Here is a 17632-nt window from a genome sequence, read left to right on the forward strand (position 1 = left end):
ATATATATATATATATATATATATATATATATATATATATATATATAATTTTTTACTGTACGTCTACCTGTCATCGCTATTTTAAATTGTCATGTGTAAGCGTTGTGTGTGTTTTAGCATAAGTTTAAAATTAGTAATGGGATAAACAAAGATAGAACTGTACGATCTGATAGTTAGGCAAATTCAAATTATATATTTATATTTGGAGGGGTTTAGTCATAGTGGTGTAAGTCAAATTTTTTTAAACTTTTTCTCGCGTGCATAGATGCAATCTATACAATATATAAATTGCATCTATGCACACAAAAAAATATTTTTAAAAATTTGATTTACACCACTGTGATTTTTACCCCTCCATTTACATACGTTTCTACACCGAGAAAAAAAAATCGTTGATTCAAAGAAATATTATTTGATTCAACTAAATGCAGCGGTCACGGGCTGTCAAGCTAACATTTGTTAATTCAAAAAATATTATATTTAAATGGATTCAGAATTTCTTGATATTACTCACGTATATTTGATTTAAATATATTAATATTTGCATTAAACAAATCACTACAACTAAACAAGTTTAGTCAAATTAACAACATTTTTTTCTCAGTGTATAAATAAATCATACTTCTTTTTTCCACCTTTGTGAGCAGTATTTCAAACGCTTGTTGAGAGGTCATTTCAGTGACGTAGTAACAGACACTCTGCAGTACAAAACGGATATAAATGGAATTTCTAACACAAGTGACACGCGAGGAGTTGTTCAGTCATATCGTACAATTCGAAAATGCAACGCTAAAGTTCGCAAGGTGCGCAGTTTGTAGAGAAGAAATTTTGTTACCCTCGCGCTAAGCAATATTCTAAAATATTTCAGAGAACACTTATTTACACATAACATTGGCGATAAAGACTATACAGTATCTGAACACTTACAGCAATATTACGAAGACTTATCAAATTATGCGGCAAGATGCAGGGGATGTGGTAATATCTTATTTATATCGAGCCATATGCATTTAGAACAACATTTAATAAGAGAAAGACATAACTGGATAAATCAGAGTCAACATGAGTAAGTACACATTCGAAAACTTATTAAAATACCAAAAGGTTATATAAAATAAATGTAATAATAAAACAATCTGTTTTTTGAAGAGGTCCACTGTGATTCACTTGTCAATTTACTTGTGAATTATACCGACTTAAAAAGAATGACAATGCTTCCGTGCAGCGGATTTTGCATATAGATTTGTGATACTTTATTATAGCACGTAACATTTTAGGCATAAGTACTTATGAGGTTAACTCAAAATCAAATTTTTTTTTAAATTTGAGGTATAGGTTCTAATGAAAAATCTGTACGAATAAACCGGGCTAACTAAGAACCAGCGCGGTAAATGATGCGCGAAAGTTTTATTTATATTTATATTTTACATATTTTCCAACCTTTGACTGCGGTCCGGTCCGGTTGGAGTAGTAAAGCTGTGTTTCAAGTCTGACAAATCTAGTCGGCACGCAGTCAAAGGTTGGAAAATATGTAAAATAAAAATATAAATAAAAATTTTTTTGTTTGTGACAGTATTTTTCTCGGGATGCGATATGTAAAAAGTATCAATAAATAAATATATATATTTCGTAAGTCTACACCTCTCGTTTTACAAATATTTATTCCCGAAATTAATCGTTCAATCGGAAAAGTCCGGAGGCGTCAATTGCAAAAACCAGAATCGCAAAAAGTAACTATTCCAAAGTCAATCAATCCACAGGAAAAACAGCTATGGAAATAATATCAACGCATATATACGAACGTATTAAATTAAACAGAAGTAATTTCTCTGCAAAAACACACTGCACTCAATTTAGCAAAGGAAAATCAAAGTATTATTGCGTATTTTCAGCGAAAGCAATCATCAAAGTTACAGCAAACGCTAAATAGTTAATCTTCCCTAAGCTAAACTTTATAAAACCATAAGAATATATGAAAGGATAAAAATACAACCCACATAACAATCTGGCTTTCTACAAGTTTCGTAAAAACACGGATATATGTTACTATATTATCTGTTCGGAGAAAAGCTCGACAATATCTCGAACCTACCAACAGCCTCGCCTTACATATACTTATGCAAATTTTCAGAGTATGCGGATGCAAATTTTCGCAAACACCGTTGGGGCAGGTAAAACGCGCTGGGTTACGGCAGTTGTTTATTCTTTCGAGACACCATGCGATAGGATACGGTGGCAAACTCCTGCCTTATCATCCATAAGATTAAAATAAAGTTGAAGTTTATTAAAGAAAGAAGAGCACAAGACCAAAAATAATTACGCATGCTTTTTAATATAATATTGATGTAATATTAAAGAATAATAATAGAGGAAGTTTTATTGACTCGACCTCAGAAGATAATTCTCACATTTCTAATAAAAACGTTTGTGTAACAACAACATCAGTAAAATTCTTAAAAATTGTAGAAAGTTGTTACAACAATTAAATATTTAAATAGATTTTACCGGAGCTTTATAAGATAATTTAAAATCCTATGCATAGAGAGAAAAGTCCATAGTAATGTTTTTATAAATTTCTTTTGACCTATGTTTTCTACAGAGAGAATGGTTTCATTCTATAAACCATATATAAGAAAAATTAATCAATTTTGTCTATTATTTTTCTATATCTTTAAATATTTTTTTAAATACATTATTTAATAATAAATATTAATATAACATTTTCTTTGTAAGAAACATAATTCAAAACAGATACATAATGATTCCAAGTCACTTTCTAAAGCTTCGGTAAAACCTTCCAGTAAATTATTCCGTATAGATATAAAGAAATAATCAGCTGCATTTGTAAAAAATTTATCTAAAAGTTAATGTTGTCTCGGCAATAAAACATTAAAATAAACTGCGACATTTAAGTTATTTATTTATGCACTGCAGTATGGCAGTGATTTATTAAATTTAATATTTACGATAGACCGAACGCGTGACTTTTTTTGCCAATTTTACATTCTCTGAAAAATAATTAAGAGTCGAGAACAACGACGGACGAGAAGCCAGATAAATCAATTTTATCTTCCCTCCAGGTACTACGTGGATTCCGAGCATTCAAATTACTCTTATAATAACAATACAGGATGCAAGTAAAATTCAATTATCTCAATTTCGAACACTGCAAGAACTTCGTGTAAAAATTTTCTTATACTCATCATACATGTCTAAATAATCGTTGTAAAGCAATCGCTAGCTATATTTAATGCTAAACAAAATCTTGTATAATTCATGAATAATTCCAGTTAAAACATATTGTAAAAAGTATTATTATTATAATATTTTTATGAATTATTATACTCATAATTCAATACTATTAGACTGTATTGGAATACGGTATATATTCATCTTTTGTATTCATATCTATTGTATTCATATCTTTTAATAAAATTACTATTTAATATTATTAACTTACCGTTGGTTCGATGCCATCATAGCCTAAATTGTATATTCCTGTCATGCTGCGATCTGTAAAATAATAATAAAATTTATTAATACAAATTGATATAAATTATTAATTTGTAAAATAATTATATTATTGAATAACGATTTATTAAATAGTGTTATACCATTTATTTCTGAAAATACCCGTGGCTGACAACATAGCAAAATAGCAGCTAGTGTTATAAATTTGTAAGATGTATTTTTAAAATTAAAATAACATTATGACCAAAACATTGAAAATATTGCTCGGATATGTTAATTATCATGTACCACACATAGCTGAAAAAATGACTTTTGCTTTAGAAAATCGATTTTAAAGCGATCGAAAAATGTATCGCTAAAATCAAACATTTTTCACGTATCCTTATTTAAATGTCAAGAGAGAGTAAATGTTTTTGAATGTCGCTGTAGTAGCTTTGTAAGACAATCGTTGATAAATGCAAATAATGCGTAATAATGTTCACAACAATCGGAGTAACAGGATAATGGACATCACTTATTAAATTATTATGCACCCTGCGTGGAATGTGTGTGTCCAGACTTAATCTTTATACGAATTGAATTTAAGGTTTGTATATGTAGTAGGTCACCGGTGGGAAAACTTTCGATTCTAATATAATACATTTTCTCGAAAGTTTAATACTTAGTAACGTCTTACAATTAGTATGATGAATGTGCACTCGCGCAAGTGAAACGGTCACATGTCCACAAGCATCAATAAGGATGTTCCGGAGAGTTTGTCAAAATGCTACGAGGTTGATGAAAATTTAATATTATACTCTGTACTTTTCTTTCAAAGTTCGAGGCCAAATTTCAGATCGATTCATAATTTACATAAAAAATTATCAATTTCTGAATATCCGAGTTTTATAGAGAAAAAGTGTAAACATTAACAAATGCTACCAGTATAATATTTTACACACAAGTAGATAATCAACAAACAAAAATATGACAACAAAAATCAAAACAATTTACAAAAATTTTTTTAATTAAAAAAAAGTAAAAGTAACAGTTATTTATACAGTCACTAAATCTACGTCTTTTATATTCTATTAGATTTGCCGTAACCATTTATGTATTTTTTTTTTGTCTTTGGATCCCTAGAGAATTAATATCGGTGTTTTTAGTATTTCCTGCATACTTTTGGTTAGGACGGTGCGTTCTGCATTTTCACGGTCGAATTGATAAGATAGAAAAAATGGTCACATTTTTCTAAACTTAGAATGCATAATGCTTCGTCATGACCGATATGGATTATCCAAAATCCAAAGAGAGACAAAAAAATACACAAATGTATATACGGTGGATCAAGTGTCGCAACCGAACGTGATTCAATCGAAACGTCTTTCATGTAATTCTTCCATTAGCAATTTTCTTATTTTTTTCCCACACGATTTATTGCATCGTATAATTTTTGCATTACTTATTTATTTATTTTAATTATTTCTTGTTCTTTTTTTAAACGTATTTTAAACCGTATATACATTTTTTTACGAAAAGAAACTTTTAGTTTTCGTGAACAAAACATTTTATTGAATTATTTAAGTGTAATTTCTTTCGTTCTCTTTTTAATCTTTACCCAACGTTCTGACAATATTTTTGCGTTTCTATCGTAAAAATATAAACGTATAATAGCCCGAAAAATAAAGATATTTTTTCACGTCCTAGAAAGATGCAAAATTTTACTATTTAAATTGTTTTGTTCACGGAAATTACCCGCAAAAATATCAAACATTTTAATAAATCGCAATTGAATAGAATCGAAGGAAGCGATATACATTCATCGTCGTAACGTTCTTCCTCGAATGGTTAAAGAGGCTGGCACAAGGATACTATAACGTATTGCTTCCAAAATCTATATGATCGGAGAAGAAATCGTGCTTTATCACGAATACGTAATAACATTTATTTCAGCCTGTCGTAATGGCCCTGCCGCGGGCGGGATAAGTTTTTATCGTCACGGATTGTTCAATCGTCGCTCTACGCGACTCTTTCTCTTTCTTCTGTCCGATTCTCTTAAAATAATACATACGCGATGTGAAAAATTGAAAAATAACGCGAGAAAGAAAAAACGTCGGAAACTGCTGTAAACCGCGCACCGTATACCGCGACGATTTCTCGACTCGGCCACGCTAATTATATGAGTCTCAATGGATACTGACGGCGCTTCCGTTAATTAATTTGCGTCTGTCTGTGCGTCTCTTTCGCATCGCTATACATATAATTAATTAACGTAAGCATAGGCTTACGAACAAAACAAAGATGAGAAGTGATTATAGCTGTATTCTAAACGGTAGATGCGTCTTCCGTTTCCTTTCTGCCTTCTGACATTTGACATGACAAGCTTAAAAAATACACGTGCGAAAGTTTATGTATAAAACCTAAATCGAATCTATTTTATCATAATAAACATTCAACACTGCTGTATCGTTATTTTACATAATATGTTAACAATTTGTTTATAATATCGTAATTTTGAGCGCGATGTATTTACAATTAATAACGACGTGTGTTTACAATTACAAAATATTTACCGTTATATAATCTTATATTACTCACCGTATTAAAAAATATCTAAAAGCAGATGAATTCGAATGCACACTGAAAATAAAGTTGTGTAATCCATATCGATGCGATGCAACACATGATTATGTAATTCCGTTGTGGCAGGTGACATCCGGCAGAACTCTGTCTTTAGAAAGTAGGAAACTCGCGGTATGTATATGAACGCATCGTGTTTTACTTCGCGTATGCTGATGCGAACGAGTCCACGAGTTCAAGACGACTACCTTGGACGCTCACTAACTAACCGAACATGATGTAGTCTCAAGTCAGTGACTGGCTTCAGAGTGGGGCTTATGTCACGTAGCTACGCGCTGAAGCGTAACTTCGCGCGGGGCTCGCTTAACATTTTCAACACGCGTCTCTCTTGTGTGATAATGGATCTATTTATGTTTATATTTATTATATATGTTACATAATTATACATAATTCTTTATTTACATATATATAAAGTATTATCGCGATCTCTTTATATCTGTTATAACATATATTTATATTTAAACAATATTTATACATAAATTTTATATTTATAAGTGTAAACAACTATATTATTTTCTTGCCTAATAAATTTTCAAATTTATGTGTCTCAACGTTAATAAATACATTATTTATTTATGTCATCAATATGTTATTTGTGTAGACGATGTATATATTTATAAGAATAAAATTTTTATCTTTTCTATTAATATATAACTATGCTTATAAAATAATTTGTAATTTTACATGCCTAATATCTGCGTATACATGCATGTAACATCTATAAAGTTAATTTGCGAATAATTATTATTAAACAAGTATTTGGAATAACTCTTATCAATGATTTTTTTTGTTATAAATTCAAAGTCTAAATCATACTCTTATTTTAATTGCCTCAATTGCCTCATAAATTTAAATAATGTTTGTATTTGCTATTAGTCACTATAGCCATCAGCTATAATAAGTGGTTATTAGAATATTCCAAGAAATACACTTATTATTTGACGTAAGTGTGTTTTTGTAACGATTATATACTAAATCTATTTTTAAGATAAAAATATTCAGTTTAAATACAGAGAAAAAGCTAAATAGCAGGTTATATATTAAAAGCAAATCTTATCAGTTATTTTGTAAATAGCAAATAGAATACTAACGTTATTTGTTCAAGATAATTTTGTTCTAAATAGGTATACAAATTATTTTATTATAATAACGAATTATTTCTATTCTGTTATCGAAGCAGTAATGGCATTTACTACAGCAGCAAAATACATTTGTTAAGAATAAACTGTTTTAATTAAGCGATAAAAATTCACTCGTTTCTACGAACAAATTTACTCTTAGCAAGATTTTTCTATTTTACTAAAAGAACAAATTTTATTATTTCTATAATATCGAATAATTGATTATGATACAGCGAAATTTGTTCGCTTTTACGTTAAATTTTCTATATCAGTAATAGTTTCGCTGGAAAAATTCCTTTTTTGGAAATACCACTCTTATTTACCATTGTCAAAATGTTGACGATGTCTGGTAGAACGCGAAAGCACTTAATGTTATCGGTCGTCTGTTTATCGAAAAGCAATAGGCTGCGCTCGCCGTTATTCAGATAACATAAAAATATACAATGTAAACGATAAACAGAGCGATGAGTAGAAGCTAAGCGGACACTTGAAACCAGTCGAGTCACCTCCAAATCGTGCAAGTGTTGTCCTTGCTGGCGGTAATTATAGTATCCCCCGTATATGAAAATGCGCAAGCGAAAACATCGTCGGTGTGTCCTTTCAGTTGCTGAAAGCAGGAGCCATCGTCCGCGGACCACAGCCTGGCTGTTCTGTCCAAGGAGGCAGTTAGAAGTTGATGGCCATTCGGACTGAAGCAAACTAAAAATTTGTAGGCTTTTAGCACATTTACATAGATTATTATATCTATATATTTATATATTTAGACACTTATATATATTGTAGCACATAGATATAGAATAGACGTGTTTGTTTGCGATAAAAAAATTTGCCTTTTGACACTTCCTCTCGATGGCCTTTCGTGAGAGCCAACTGTTGAAAATTGCTGCTTATATCCCAAACTCGCGCGGTAGTATCGCTGCTGGCTGTCGCCAGTCTCTTGCCGTTGTTGTCGAAAGCGAGATCCAAAACTTCATCGTCGTGTCCCAACAATGTAGCCAGGCAAGAATTCATTCTCGCGTCCCAGACCTTCGCGCTTTTATCCATTGAGGACGACGCGATCAATGAACAGTCGTAATTATACAGGCAGTTGGACAACTCCGCGTGATGGCCGATTAACACGCTCGTCCGTCTATAGGATTGTAAATCAAAAGTATTTTATCTTTGATTAAACACACTAGACGTCATACAAAGGAAAAAAATTGTTTCGAAAAAATATGATTTTATAGAGCTTACATTACGACATGCTAACAAGAGAAAAAAGGTGAGAAATTGATTGGAAAGTGTGTCAAGCAATTATTTGATATTTTATGTAATTTCACGTAAGTCACGCGTTAGACTTAAGAGATAGTAATAAGATAAGATAATACACGAGATAAGAGGAAAACCCACGCAAATGTTCTTGTATCCCAGATGTTCACTGTTCCGTCGAAAGAACCCGATATGATCTGATTTCCATCGTCGTTGTAATGCAGCGCAATAACTTCCGCCGTGTGTCCCCGTAACGTGCCTAACTCCTGACCTGCCGAATCCAAATCGTGTCTCTCGCATAAAAAGTTTACGACGTATCTTTTTTTTATTCGGGGAAACCATGTCGGATGTTTGAGATAGCGAACCTACTAATATTCTTGAGTTTAAAAATTATATCAAATAATTATAAATAACAAAACCAGGAACTTGTCTAATCTAATCTGTTCGCTTTAGAAACGACTAAACGTGTGTGTTTAAAAAACATTTGTCCATTGCACTAAATAACTAAATGTATTAAAGCCATTTCTGGTATCAATCAATAGCAATTAATATTTCGTTAAAATTCTAAATTGTCTAAATTGCCTTTCAGAGAGACAACTGAGAGTTCGAGACAACTTGGTGACTTTCTTTAAGCTCGTTTAATTAGAACTAGAGTATCAGGCAGCCGCTGCGATAACGTAAAGCCGGTAATAATTGGATAATAGCAATGAGTACGGTATACAAGAATACGTTAACTGCTCTCGCATATTGTTTGCACGCTGCTGTGTTCGAGCATCGCGAAGTGAACTCGACAGTGTGGCATGTTGCTCGCCCGATCGATCCGTGAACTGGTACAAATCGAAGCGCACGTTTATTATGTGAGATAACATTGCGATATTTTCAATACCGGTTTCTATATGGAATATTTTTGACGTCGCGTCGATGGAGCCTGTCGCGAGCTTGCAACGCGTCGGTGAGAATTTAGCCACCACCACTTCCGCATCGTGACCCCACATGGTTGCGAGGCAGTGACCCGTCCGCGAACACCAGACCTTCGCCGTTTTGTCGAAGGACCCGGTCACAATTTTGTCTCTGAAATGGTAAACGACGATAGGACTAACATCCCAGACAGCACTGCAATGTTCAAAATCAGGACGTAAGACTGTCTTTAAGGCAGCCCAATGTCCAAAATTAGCACAAGACGTCTTTAAGACAGCACAATGTCCAGAATCAGTACAAGACGTCTTTAAGATAGCACAATGTTCAAAATCAGCACAAGACATCTTTAAGGACGTCTTTAAGACAGCACAATGTCCAAAATTAGGACATAAGACGTTCTTTAAGACATCTTATGCCCCGATTTTGGACATTGTCTGGGATATGCGCCGTTATTGCAACGTACGTAATGTATAACGCGCGTTATACATTAAAAAAGAAAATCTCGGTCGCGGTAAGTCGCACGAGTTCTGCGCCTTACTTTCAATCCCGGATCAATATAGTCGCGACTAACTCTGAATTATTGTAACTAACTCACGAAGTCGGATTGTTGAACGAGACGGCATAGACCACGTTCTTATGGCCTTCGAGAGTAAAAAGCTCCGCTCCACTGTCAATGTCCCAAACTTTACAAGTTCGGTCATAGCTTCCCGTCAAGCATCTGTCGATCGAACGGATGACATGTGTCGATTATACGCTACGCTACACTTCGACAAGTTGTTCGCTGCTAATAATTTATTCTTAACGCTTTTACATATTTTATATCTTTCTCTTTTAGTAGCTCTTAAATCGATTGTGCCCATATCATATATCATGGAACTTAATTAACGTAAAACATTACTTACTTCATATAAATTTTACAAGTTTTCATTAATAATTAAGCGACAGTTTTAATGTGGAGTACCTTTTACCTAGTTTATCGAACGCTATATTAGTGACTGGCAAAAGATGTGTCTGTAAGGTTTTGTATTTGTAGTAGCGCTTAGTATTTGTATCGCAAACTTTACTCTGCAGCTTCTGCAAAGTTTCAACTAACTGGTCCATTACACTTTCGGTTATTATAGGTTCGGCCGCTTTTATGCTTTCCGCTAATGCTCTTATGTCCGTTCTGGAAAGTAAATTGTTTAATTGCTATAAAATTGCTCGCTTTATTCCGCGATCTTGCGATCAAAATACTCGAAGTAAAATAAAGGCAAATATAAAATAATAATTAAACAGCTATACGTTGCTATACGACGAATAAAAAAGCTAAATGTGAAAGTTAAATCTGATCTGATCTGATCTTACTCGGCGGACAAGTCCAGTAAATCAATCATTTTTGTCTTGATGTCACCGCCTTGCGTGTACTCCAGAGCGAGACCTAAAAGGATTTAAACCCAATTAAGTATGTTATTAGTATTTTCTCAAGTATGCTACACTAAATTAATTTTTAAAAATACGAGAGAGCGCGGTCAGGGGGAGGCAACATCATTAATGCACCCTGTACATCGTCTGTTTACCTGGTGGGAAATAACGAAGCAAGAATTTCAGCAGCCTCATGTGGACATTCCAATTAGGATGCGTCCAGTGTTCCAGACAGGGTTGCGATTCACTACTATTTGACACGGGGGAGGCACGGGATTTAATTATAAAATGTGGATCACGCGTCAGGGATTACGTATCACGAAAGGTGCGTTTTCTCCGCGCCAGCCAGACCAGCCGGAGCTGTCAAAACCGCGTTTTGTTTTGTTCGTTCGTTCGTCCGTTCGTTCGTGCGTGCATGCGTGCGTGCACGTCAGTCAGACACGTTGTCTTGTGCAAACCTGCAAACGCTTGTGCGTTGCCTAGCGCTGGAGATTTGGTTGCTAAGGCTCGCTTGATCAATTTCAAACACTAGATCGATCAAATTATACTTATGAAAAGCATATAATTAACATAAAAATAGTTAAGATACGATCAAATCATTTTATCATATAATAGCTGATGTTGTTTCAAAAGACGAAAGGAAAAAATAATTATTATATTATTGTACATATCCTTCGTTACAAGTTATACAGTTGCGTTACCCTGATGGAAAAATGTCTCAGAATTTTTTATATTATTAAATTAGAATTTCTATAAAAATTTTCAGATTTTCTCAGAATACTCAGAATTTTTTAGATTTTTTATACAAATTGGAAAGTTTTCAGAAAAACTCAGACAAAATAATAAATATTTCAGATTTTCCCGCCAACACATCTTTATAAAAATCTGAATAAATATGAGAAAAATCTATGCAATTTATCAGAATTTTATACATATAAATATACTGAAATATTCCGAAAATCTTTATCTAATTATTTCTGCAGAAAGTATCTGAGAAATTTTATATATTTTTTTCAGAATTTTTTATATAAGTCTGAATTCTTACAAAATTTCTGAGAAAAATATTTTTCACCAAGGTATGTAGTACATAAATAATATTCTTTATTATTAAACTTTTTTTTAATTTTTTTATTAGTTGTATAGCAGAGAATGGTCACATATTAGTCTTTTTTGTGAGATTTAGCGCATTAGAGGGTTTCTAACTTTCTGTATTTTAGAGGAAGTATATGTATATTCGACGGAAGTTCATAAATCCGCGAGACCGTTGTCTCTCTCCATTGTTTATCGAGCTTGTCGGAAAAGTATTGTTTGTACTAAAGTGCAATTATAATTTTTCAAATTAAACAAGCAATTGTCTTTGCCGTCTGTTTTGTACACGCCGTTTATTCGTATTTTTCTATCGATAATGATTGCATTAAAGATCTGTTATCGACGGAGTAGAAAAGTGAGAAACCGCACAGCATGTTACCTACTGAAAAGTTTCGTGGACGTGGTTACGTAGTTCAATATTTACATTTTGCGAACGTAGAGGCGTATTGCCCAGTATTGCCCAACAACGTCGCAAAAAAAGAACACGGTTTTCACTGTTTTCAGTCTTTGCTCCGATTGTTTTCATATCTTTTTGCTGCCATAGCAATTGTTTTTTTTTTATTCCGTTAAACTTTTTGTCTTTGACATTATGACATTGCTGAAATATTTGGACATGATATAACGATATGTATGAAACAAATTAAATTATATTTCCAATTAACCTGATATTTTTGTTAAACTAAGTGACGATTTTATATTTTATAAAAACTAGCCGTTTAATTTCTATGAGATGCAGTTTTAAACATTCTTCACATATTGTCAATTATTGTTAGCAATACGTTACGTCAGAATATGCAAGTTTTGAGATGTCTGCAGATTACAGCAACAGATATGTATTTGAAGCTGAATGGTATGACCAAGTTGCCTGTATGCTGAAGAAATTTTATCTGTATTATTATCCATCTGATAATACTGTCGAATTGGTACGTGCAAATTAGTATTACATATGTTTATACTAATACCATATGTGTTTATTCCAAACTTAAGCACCTTAAATATCTTTACTATTTCAAATAATATTAAAAAAATGATATAAAATGTATAATTTATGCATTACAAATTGCATCTATTTCTTTAAAGTAATTATGCATTTTCTATATGTCAATTGATTTATCTCATTATTCTGTACGTTAAAGTATTAAAGTAAAATAATTTAGAAATTAATATTTTTCAAGATACTGTATATTTTATATCAAGATATATCAAAATAAAGTATTAAATGTCTTGTAAAGTATTAATCTTTTTATAATTTTATCTTAATATATATTTTATATGCAAAATGACTAGAGGAATCGTATGATGTAAGAAAAACCATATAGTTTTATTTTAAAATCAAGTTGCTCTCTCTTTAAATGTTCTTTATGCGTCCATGCACAACAAATGTTGGGACTATATGTGTGTGTGCTCTATTTCAGTTTGACTTAAAAACAAAGAAGACTTTCCTAAGAAGAACAACATGTGAAGGCATTACAGCTAAAGACTTTTATGTCGGTACTGTAATCACAATATTTTCAAGATGCATCAAAATTACAGGTTACGCAGATGCCTGTACCAAAACCAAATTAGAAACTCAACTACAAAAGTAAGTAGACAAATAATTTTTATATATGATTTCTTTGGTATTTAAATATTTTTACTTAATTGACATAATTTTACTCTTTCAGGGTTTTTGTATTTCTGAAACCAGATGTTATTGACAAAATGGGTGAAATATTGAAAGCCATTATAAATTATGATTTTTATATCACAAATATAAAAATGATAAGATTAACTCCAAACGATATTGCAGAATGTAATCTTGTAAAAGACGAAATCGATAAGACGTAAGTTAAATTTTGTATTGCTAACAATTGCTAACATTGTCCTAAAAGTAAACCGTTTATTATTTTTTAGTAAATTTTAGATACTGTAGCTATAAAAGTTTATTTCTAGGTCTGTTATAAATTATCTTATATCTGGCCCTGTCGTTGCTTTAGAATTATTAGGAGGAAATGGTATAATGAGGTGGCAAGAACTGGCAGGCCCAGAAGATAGTAAGGATGCACGTTCAATAGCACCATCTTCATTAAGAGCTTGTTATGGAAAAGATGATATACATAATGCCGTATATGGATCCAAAGATACTGAAACAGCAATGCAGGTACAAATTCTAACGTACAATAGTTAATCTAAAAACATTTATCTTGATATAATATCTGATTGGATATTTTCAGGAATTGCAATACTTTTTTCCTGACTCAAAATGTAAAAATAAAGGTCTGAAAAACACTGCAACTCTACAAAACTGCACCTGTTGCATTATCAAGCCACATGCTGTACAAGAAGGGCTTCTTGGTAAGTTTATTTTGTTTATTATTTAATATGTAAAAAAAGAAAATTGTAAAATAGCAACTAAGGGATTTTTCATATAACTTTGAAACCTCTATCTGATGTGATATATTCTTTTCAATCAATTTTATTTTATGTTTATAATCCAGGTGCCATTTTCGATGACATTCAGAAAGCAGGCTACACAATCACCGCAGTACAACAATTTTATGTTAATCCAATTAATTCCGAAGAATTTTTAGAAATATATAAAGGTGTTCTTCCTGAATATACCGTAGGTTTCTATATATTTACATACTCTTCTTACAAGTAATTAATTCTAAAGCTGGAAATATTTTCATGAACTTGCTATAGGCGATGGTAGCAGAATTACAATCCGGTCCGTGCATTGTTATGGAAGTGAGCCATAAAGACGAGAGCCCTAACATAGTTGCTGATTTCAGGAATTTATGCGGTCCAATGGATCCGGTAAGTATAGACAACTTTAATTGCTTTGCCTCGCGTTATTGACATACTTATTTGATTACAGGACATTGCACGGCAAATCAGACCGAATACGCTTAGAGCCAAGTATGGGAAAACGAAAGTACAAAATGCTATACATTGCTCTGACTTACCGGAAGACGGGATATTAGAGGTAATTACAATTTTAATCACATTTGTCACTTGTTTCTCTTATGTAATGTATGTACGTATGTTGGATCTTTCCAGGTGGAATATTTCTTCAAAATACTCGATGGAATTTAAACCAAATATACTCTTACATAACATAAATAGCTAGGTTTGACAATTCTTAAATTAAAAAATTTGAAGTATTTGTATACGTTGGTATAAGAAAATAAATGATTTTTTAAAACAAAATATCAATTCAAGTGTACATCCTGATATTTACATAAAAGTTCTACAATTGCTTAAAGCTGTAATAACTTTTAGGTAAAATTGAACTTTATACATAAACGTTTACATTTTCAGTGATTAAAATAAACGAAGTATATTATTTTTAATCGCAAGATGGTTCAAGTTCTAAGCAGTAAACGTATTTTTAAATAATTATTCAGGAGATTTATGTTTACACGAGAACTTTTTACCTCTCAATATATATTAATATTTTATTATATTTAATTATATTAATATATTAATATTTTTTATTACTATTTTTTAATTTTAGATATACGCTTCTATAATATATCCGTGTATCTTAATACACATCTTGCTGTGAATATTTCCACTGAGTAAGGGCTTCCGGAGAAAGGGGAGCGTACGTCTAAAGTGACTCGAAGCTAGAGGCCCGAAGCTAGTTTCGCAATGTCCTACTTTGGCATGCGATTACTGTAGATATTGATATTTGCGTAATTATGCGCTCCTCTCATATAACGATCAATATTTTTTAAACCTTATGATACTGAAGTAGAAATAGAAAAAGTCCATATTAATCGCTTTTAGTCTTTAATGATAAAATAATCCTATTTTTTCATGGTCTTAGTCTCTCTGTTTTATTATTATTATTATTATTATTATTATTATTATTATTATTCTATTATTTCAGCAGATAAGTTTTGTTTAAACTTTATTTTTTATTATTTAGTCATTCAGACGAGAGAAAAATTCGATAATAAATAAATAAATATATGAAAACTGTTGTACAATAAACGCTTATGCACTAATGTACGTGATATGAATATTGATATAAATTGCATGATTACATATCGAAAAAAATGTATTATATTATATCAGAAGATTAAAGCGTCAACTGCCTCCACATATAAAGCTTGTGATCGAAATCAGTTCACAACACTTATCATACACCATACAATGGAACAATTAATTATCTGCAGATTGCAACACTGTAAATTGTTCGGGTGGTCGGTCAGAATAAGTTATTCCATCAACATACACATTGAATTCACCAGTAAATTCCGCGCTGCAATATCGCCGCTGCTTATAATAACCGTCTGTACCTCAAAGAACTACAGGATCTACCGCGATTTAATAACGGCACAATGATGCGTGTCAAGGATTAAGTCTGTAGTCCGTCGGCGATGTAAAACTGCGAAGATGAATCCGTTCCCATCGCATTAAACCAGATAGAGAGGCGAAGAGAAGGAGAGTCAGATTTTCCCACGATACTGTTTAATTCAATTGATAAAGAATTACGGATTGAAAACATTGCGCGACATAATGCTAAATGGTACTGTAGAATAGAAAAATTTATTTTAAAAAATGATGATGCAAAATAGAATATTTAACAGATCATGCAAGGAAGACAATCTCCTTAAATAAAATGATAGCAATCTTGCAAATTGGTAGCAAATTTAATCAAAATTTTGTATTAAAACCGAAACCATCTATGTTAGGCTTGTGTTTCGCTTGCAAAACTTGCGCTGCTCACACACATAAAATGAGAATTGGTGCTAAAATCTGCGTAAGCTTCGCTGACATAATCTAACAGCAAACAACAGAAACAAAAATCGAGCGAAAATATGCACGATAAATTGACAGAAAATTTAACGAATACAGCAAGCAAGATTTGCTGTTGCATAACTCGATGCCTTTTTAAATATTTTTAAATAAAAGATATACTTAAGATGATATTTTTAAGGTATTTAATAATATAATACTTAAATTTAAAAATAAAGGCATTTAAAAACACAATTGTTACCAATGTACATGTGTAATATTAAATTTATGCTCTTATGCATTTTTTTCCCAAAAACAGTTAATATTAATAGTTTTACATATTAATAGATGAAACAATTTTTTCATCGAAGGAGAACTAAATAAAAATCGGAAAGAATCGAAATTAATATCTTTATTTACTAGAAGAATGCTACAAAGAGTACATATTCAATACTCTGTCTGACAGACATTTGCATATAACGGTCCGCATTTGCCTACAGATACCCTAGTTTCCTAAAATATTAATTCAATTTTTGCACTCTTTATACCTGTAAACATATTACATATTATTCTGTTTTATATTCTGTTCTTTTTTACATTTTTTAAATACGATTCAATGTTGAGCCAAGTCGAAGAAAATTCACTCTTCGGTTGCACACATCCTTGCGAGGTGATTCGTCGCAACTTAGTTCGGATCGGTGTATTCGCATACACTCCTTCCTCTCAGCTCGGTAGCTTGTATACCCAGGTGCCAGTATTACGCATGACATCGCGCCGTACGGATCCATCGGTATTTTTTAAGGATCCGTTACTCTCCATATTCGCATTCCGATTTTCGCTTTTTTTTCACTTCTCCAATTCGTTTTCTTCTTTGCCGTACCTACCTACTCCGAAGCAGTTCTTCTGATTACACGTCAAACTTTTACCTCAAGATTTAAAACAAGACGGAAGTACTACTTAATTACATATTACGCAGGTATTTTCCATTCTGATGAGACACAACATTGTTATTAATTTGTACACGTATATAATACAAATAA

At 32.0% G+C, this 17632-nt stretch overlaps 4 protein-coding genes across 6 annotated transcripts in view; 2 read left to right on the forward strand and 2 right to left on the reverse strand.

The window, feature by feature from the left end:
* The window catches only part of LOC112456696 (solute carrier organic anion transporter family member 4A1-like), a 21922-nt gene extending 15649 nt beyond the window's left edge, over positions 1 to 6273 (reverse strand). Inside the window, exons 1-2 of the mRNA XM_025019415.1 lie at positions 6049 to 6273; positions 3461 to 3513 (exon numbers count right to left, since the gene is read on the reverse strand). Coding sequence (XP_024875183.1) covers positions 3461 to 3505 — 45 coding nt within the window. The 5' untranslated portion in view covers positions 3506 to 3513; positions 6049 to 6273. The remainder of the gene's footprint in view (positions 1 to 3460; positions 3514 to 6048) is intronic.
* Positions 6274 to 7397: 1124 nt separating this feature from the next.
* On the reverse strand, positions 7398 to 11215 carry LOC112456714 (dynein assembly factor with WDR repeat domains 1-like). The gene is made up of 8 exons (XM_025019440.1): positions 10934 to 11215; positions 10722 to 10794; positions 10339 to 10542; positions 9973 to 10095; positions 9346 to 9530; positions 8601 to 8730; positions 8042 to 8340; positions 7398 to 7910 (listed from the first exon to the last, which is right to left on the reverse strand). Exons 1-8 carry the CDS (start codon positions 10971 to 10973, stop codon positions 7714 to 7716), a joined length of 1251 nt encoding a protein of 416 aa, XP_024875208.1. The 5' UTR covers positions 10974 to 11215; the 3' UTR covers positions 7398 to 7713.
* A 1119-nt stretch (positions 11216 to 12334) lies between these two features.
* On the forward strand, positions 12335 to 15680 carry LOC112456699 (nucleoside diphosphate kinase 7-like). Of its 3 annotated transcripts, XM_025019423.1 has the most exons (10): positions 12335 to 12495; positions 12641 to 12790; positions 13283 to 13449; positions 13532 to 13690; positions 13800 to 14007; positions 14081 to 14201; positions 14345 to 14469; positions 14550 to 14663; positions 14725 to 14832; positions 15364 to 15680. In XM_025019423.1, the coding sequence occupies exons 2-10, from the start codon at positions 12674 to 12676 to the stop codon at positions 15412 to 15414; spliced, it is 1170 nt and encodes a 389-aa protein (XP_024875191.1). In that variant the 5' UTR covers positions 12335 to 12495; positions 12641 to 12673; the 3' UTR covers positions 15415 to 15680. The 3 variants fall into 3 exon arrangements, with proteins under 3 accessions (XP_024875191.1, XP_024875190.1, XP_024875192.1); XM_025019422.1 differs by having other exon boundaries at positions 12335 to 12790; positions 15364 to 15679; XM_025019424.1 differs by lacking the exon at positions 15364 to 15680 and adding an exon at positions 14907 to 15044 and having other exon boundaries at positions 12335 to 12790.
* Positions 15681 to 17364: 1684 nt separating this feature from the next.
* The window catches only part of LOC112456715, a 10234-nt gene continuing 9966 nt past the window's right edge, over positions 17365 to 17632 (forward strand). The window contains exon 1 of the mRNA XM_025019441.1: positions 17365 to 17568. The gene's annotated coding sequence lies outside the window, so the exon portion shown is untranslated. The remainder of the gene's footprint in view (positions 17569 to 17632) is intronic.

The sequence above is a fragment of the Temnothorax curvispinosus genome, unplaced genomic scaffold (assembly GCF_003070985.1).
Source record: "Temnothorax curvispinosus isolate PA1 unplaced genomic scaffold, ASM307098v1 QBEX01007090.1, whole genome shotgun sequence".
In the NCBI taxonomy this organism is placed as follows: Eukaryota; Metazoa; Arthropoda; class Insecta; order Hymenoptera; family Formicidae; genus Temnothorax; species Temnothorax curvispinosus.

What these genes read in the sequence shown, in the direction of transcription:
- LOC112456714 (XM_025019440.1), bottom strand. Translation starts at nt 10,973, where the DNA reads ATGAGGCTGCTGAAATTCTTGCTTCGTTATTTCCCACCAG. An exon ending in TGGGATACAAGAACATTTGC is followed by an intron (nt 8,341 to 8,600) that starts GTGGGTTTTCCT and finishes ACAATCCTATAG; the next exon opens with ACGGACGAGCGTGTTAATCG. An exon ending in TCGAGAGGAAGTGTCAAAAG is followed by an intron (nt 7,911 to 8,041) that starts GCAAATTTTTTT and finishes ACAAATTTTTAG; the next exon opens with TTTGCTTCAGTCCGAATGGC.
- LOC112456699 (XM_025019423.1), top strand. Translation starts at nt 12,674, where the DNA reads ATGTCTGCAGATTACAGCAACAGATATGTATTTGAAGCTGAATGGTAT. An exon ending in ATACTGAAACAGCAATGCAG is followed by an intron (nt 14,008 to 14,080) that starts GTACAAATTCTA and finishes GGATATTTTCAG; the next exon opens with GAATTGCAATACTTTTTTCC. An exon ending in TATGCGGTCCAATGGATCCG is followed by an intron (nt 14,664 to 14,724) that starts GTAAGTATAGAC and finishes ATTTGATTACAG; the next exon opens with GACATTGCACGGCAAATCAG.